Source organism: Falco peregrinus, chromosome 11, assembly GCF_023634155.1.
Source record: "Falco peregrinus isolate bFalPer1 chromosome 11, bFalPer1.pri, whole genome shotgun sequence".
In the NCBI taxonomy this organism is placed as follows: Eukaryota; Metazoa; Chordata; class Aves; order Falconiformes; family Falconidae; genus Falco; species Falco peregrinus.
Genome location: NC_073731.1, coordinates 10,820,110 through 10,825,439, shown reverse-complemented (window position 1 = coordinate 10,825,439; position 5,330 = coordinate 10,820,110). Strand labels below are relative to the sequence as shown.

Sequence of the window (5,330 nt, the reverse complement as noted above, 5' to 3'; positions counted from 1 at the left end):
GGCGGCCCCACGGCCGCAGCGGGCGGGGCGCGGCGTGCGCAGGCGGCGGGAGGCGGCCCGGGGGGCCGGGCGGCGGCGGCGGCCAGGCGAGCTCGGGGGGGCTGGCCCCGGCCTCCCGCGGGGCGGGCAGGGGGGCGGGCAGCCGGGGCCGGCCCCTGGCAGGGCGAGGCGGCAGCCGGGCCTGGCGGTGCCGGCGAGCGCCGCTGCGGGCAGCCTCACGGGGCCCGGGCCTGAGGCGGCTCCCCGGGGCAGGGCCGGGCATGGAGCAGTGCTTGCCGTAACTTCAGGGTAACCGGGCAGCCTGGGGGCAGGTGGCGTTGGGGCTGTGGTTTTCCCCTCCGTTCAGCCACCTCACGCACATGACACCAAGTTTTGGAGACGCTCGGTTGGCGCCAGCACAGCCACTCCGCGCCCATCCTTTGCTGGCTCCATTTTGTGTCCTTATGTGCAGTATCTTACAACGAGGGTTTTTTTATATAGCACTTTTCTGAGCCACGGTAAACTTCGCCATCTCCCACAGTACATAGCAGGAAATGTCTCTGCTTAACTTCAGTTGAGTGAGCCTCCTTTTAAGTTTCTTTTCATGCTTCCTCCTTGGTGTTTGGAAAGAGACAGGGCAAATGGAAAATTAACTCCCAGTTAAGCATCTCCGTGCCACTGGGGTAATTCAAAGACTTTTGTCCTATCCTGCTCGGCTACAGCTTTTTCAGGCTGACACCACTGTATACAACAGCTCTCCAAGCACGACGGTTTCTGACCCTGGCAGTAGTGCAGCAGCAGCCAGGAGTAGTTTGGGTGTTCAAATGCGGATGCGCTGTTGGTTTGTACATTAGCGCAGCGATGGTTTCCATTCCGTTCGGATGGAAACCAAGATGTTTGCAGGCAGAATTTGCAGATTCTGTTCTAGAAGACATAGTCTTCCATAGCCATAATCTTGGGAAGAACCAAAAATGCTGGAACAGGTAGCTAGCAAGTGAGAGGCAATTACAGGAAAGGCAGCATATATAAACATAAAGGGAGGCACAGAAATACCAGTCTGTCCTAGCCAAAGTCAGTTATGGGCTTTGTGGTAACTGTTACTACTTGGGCATTTTGGATTATTGCAGCTACCTCTCCAAGAGCACTGACTCAGTAGCAATCCCAAACAGTAAATACGATGCTAGAGCCAGGGTGTATGGTGCTTGAGCAACGTGGACACTTTCAATCCCTTTACCCTTGATTTCAAAGCGATGTAATAGGACGGGAAGTACAAGGAATGGCAAGGTTGGCCAGAAGGTATGGCACAGCTCCCGAAGAATCGTATCTTGGGCTTTCAGCACAAAAAAAATGGAGGAAAGATACAGGTCTCTAAATTAATGGGTGCCATACAGGTACTGATCCACTGCTGCTTTGAATGCAGAAAGTCGGGGATATCAAATTAAACCATCAAGGGGGTACGTTCAGAGAAAGAAAAGGAGGCAGTTTTTCACAGAGCAAGTGGATAAGCTGAAAAACTCCTTGCCTCAGAAGTGACATACCAGAACTTTATATCAAGTCCATTAACTTACAAATTACTAGAAGAAAAAACATTATAGGCTAACAGGTAAAAAATAATCTGCGGCTCAGGAAGTCCAGTTCCACACACTTTCTACAGGACCTCACGCTGGAGACCTGTATGAATGATTATGGCTTTCTGTCCAGTACAACTAGACCAGGTGGACTAAATAGCAGGACAAAGGCCTAACTTTGCATTTAAGAATTGATCTTTGCTGAATGCCAAAGCTTATCTGGAATTCCACAAATCCCTCTAACGTGAAAATTCTTTAGTATAAAACTCAGAACTTTCTGTAACTGCAAGCTGTTCTTGACCCACTGTTCTGATCTAAGGTCAGCAGAACAGTAATGTGAATTCCTACTCCCAGGGGAAAAAAACTCACCGTAATATCAAGCTATGAACCAATGTCTCAAGGACCAGTGTATAGAAGTAATAAATACAAACACTTAAGAAAATAGGCAGATAGGTTTAAAATTTTTTTATTGTGCTGCCAAGAGCCAAATTACAAGAAACCGCCTTACAGTTAAAAAAGTAAACAAGCAATCTGCTGAACCGCAGTGCACTTCGAGTGCCACATATGCATCTATTTTTCAGAAAATTATATCTGCATTTCTCTTACAAGAGCACAACAGGAACCAAAGTAAAAGAGTGTAATGGATACAGCACATAGGATAAATCATATCTTTAAAATAATAATAATAAAATAATAATAATAAAAAACATTTTACACCATGTCCTATATCCTGCTAATATTTTCAGAATATGGCCTTGATTGTAAAACAAAAGCAAGCATTTACAATTTCTGGATAAAGACTGCTTACTCTTATGCAAGGAATGGATGTTTTGTCTTGACAAAATCTTTGTAGTAACTGGACAGAAACATCTCTGTTTCAATATCGGATTGAGTACAAAACACTGGGGAGACTACATTTTTTCTTACTGGTGGTTGGAAACTGAAGTTATATAAGCAGAAAAAATGTTGACCCTTATTGGTACACCTATTTTTTTCTTTGATGCAAACAGCTAGAACACCTTTTTGATAGTCTAAAACAAAAAAATTGTTAATCTTCAGATTAATAAATTAGGTCATTATAATAATAAATTAGGTTTTTTTTTCAGTTTTAAAGTTCAGCAACCTCTGACCAAGTATTTACAACAATACTTGAGAGTTCCTTTACAAAAAATACATTTTCTTTTCACATTAAGCATACTGGGTATCTGTGTCTCTTATGACAAGCATTTGTAAAAGAAAAAAGGCAATGCACAAATGGGTAATTAGTATAAAAGTGCCAAGACCTGTTTGGAAAGTTAACATTGTATTATACAGTCAGAGTTATAAATGAGGCAAGCTACAACAAACTTCCAGCTTAATGTGGACAATATTCCAGTAGTTGTTTCAAACAATTGTTTGAAAAAAAAAAAAAAAGAAAGTAAGAAAAAAAAAAGAAAATCCAGGAGCTGATGGTGATATTCTGTGGAGCTGATTAGTGCTGCATGTATATTGTCATCAGTGTCTCTAGCCAATGCATTCATTAAAAAGCCTTTTTAAGGCTAAGCAGGAAAAGAAAAATAAGAAACACCCTGAAATGTAGCAAGTAGCAAGAGCAACGCTTACTGCTATAATCGTGCACGTACTGTACACACGCAAACACAAGAGTGCACACACACACACACACACGCGCGCGCACACAAACACTTTCAAATCAAATCAAACTGTAGGTAGAATGAGATGCTCTTTTCTTGTCTTTCCTAAACTCACAAGCGATTAAGCATTGATATGGAATGCCTGTTTATCTGTTTCTGCTCTGGGTAAAATCTCTCTCAGATAAAAATACATTCAACAAGAAAAAAAATAGAAAAAATATATACTGTATACATAGTATTTTATATATACAGTATATATACGTATAGTGTATATACACATGCATGTATATATACATATGTATACCTACATGCATTTGTATATACATATATATACACAAACATACAAATACTTTTTGTTGTTTTTAGCATAATTATATTTACATAAATATTCCTATAATGCTAAAGTTTAAAGAAGCATGTTCTCCTTTTTTTTTCTGAGCTTCAAAAAAGGTGCTTGAGTAATATACAATTAAAATTAAGCAGCTTCCTAGCATGGAAGTAGTTTCTAAATCTGCATACCAGTAAATAAGAACATCAACAGGAAAAAAACAACAACCTTAAAACAGTCTCTTTTTTTACTCTCTTGTAAGCAAGAGCTTTGTCCAACAAAAATATTTTTCCTTCTCCTGTATGAACAACCAGAGATTGATACAAAGTAACAAAACAAAACCACAACAGACAAAACAAACAAACAAAAGCCCCTGGAACTGCATGGTGTTCTTGACTTTTCCTTCCTTCCTTCAATACTGCTGTCAAAAGATCCAGTGCTCATATCAGGAATTATTCAGGCCTCAGTCATTTGCTAACTCTGCCGAAGTCTGGCTAATCTAGCCAATCAGCTTTGAAGAAAACAAAAATAAAAACAAAAAGCAGCACAAGGTATAATTTTATACATCCTTAATAAACCCACCCTTTATTTTCTGCTATAACCTTTTCCTTGCTATTTCATTAACTACTGCAGCTTCTCATCATATAGAAAAATATTTGCAGCTACACCACCACACCTGTGATGTGACAAATTCTGTTCTAGGAGTATATTACTGTAGCAACAGCTGGGGGGAAAAAAAAAAATCAGACCTTTTCATATTTTTTCACCTGGGGTTAGGCTTTGCTGCAACAGATGCGATTTCAGAGCAACAAGAAAAAACACTATCCTGCTGCTCGGCACTATTCTTTTATTAATTTTCTTGTCCAGCCAAGCATGACCAGCTTTTCTTCTCTGAAATTTCCTTTTACCTCATTGCCTACCCCTAACCCCTGATTCCCCCTCCCAAAACATCTCTACAGCTATGTTACAAGCAAATACGTCTTAACAAGTTTTAAAACTTTGGTTCTAAGGAAACACTTGGTCAGTTATCTCAAGGAAAAGTGGGAATGCTTTTTCTGGCACATTGCAGGAGTCAGAGCTCATCCCAGTAAGGTCTTAGAGCTGTACATGTAGTCACAAATCCAATACAATCCACTAAGCAAGTGCACAATTCTAGTTTTATTTTAATAGCAGACTTAGGTCTCTCTCTCTCACTCTCTCTCTCTCTCTCTCTCACTCTCTCTTTCTTTCTTAAATCCTTGGTAAGGGTGCAATTCTTCAAACTGTTTGATAGAAATTATCTGCCTGTAGGTTGTTCTGTTTCTGCATGCTGTAAAATCCACTGTATCTTGAATCTGGGTCTGCAATTCTTAGCATCCTCTGAGAACTGTCCACCTGGACCATGGTACCTTTCTTGCAGTCCACGTATACCAGTTGATTGTTTAGGCAAGAAGGCTGTTAAAACATAAAGGGAATATTGAGTACATTAAAAATTGTTTTGTATTCCACACAGTTTAAAAAGTGCTTGTGGTTCAAGTCCATGAGTAAAAAACAAAAATCAAATCAGCAATGAAAGAGTCTGGGCTTTCGCTAAACTTGGTAAAAGCTTATGCCAGGCACAGTAACAGACCAGCACTCTCTCCTGAATCACCATTTTTCATCTTCTGGATGGAGCTCTGGAATTTCCATATCCCAGATGGACTGGTTAAACCATCCTCTGTTAATCTAGTGCCACACAAGGGTTTAACTTTGTTGCCTCAGATGTGCAGCAGCTTGTTTCTGAGACTTTTAACAAGCTCTTCATTGCAAATCACTTTCAAGAATGTTTTGATCCTGGTTGTATTT

General features: G+C 40.8%; 1 protein-coding gene across 2 annotated transcripts in view; it reads right to left on the bottom strand.

The window, feature by feature from the left end:
* Positions 1-1,997: 1,997 nt before the first annotated feature.
* CRIM1 (cysteine rich transmembrane BMP regulator 1) overlaps positions 1,998-5,330 on the bottom strand; it is a 188,329-nt gene continuing 184,996 nt past the window's right edge. For both annotated transcript variants that reach the window (XM_055816289.1, XM_055816288.1), the window contains one exon: positions 1,998-4,940. In XM_055816289.1, the coding sequence (XP_055672264.1) occupies positions 4,764-4,940 (177 nt within the window). In that variant the 3' untranslated portion in view covers positions 1,998-4,763. The remainder of the gene's footprint in view (positions 4,941-5,330) is intronic.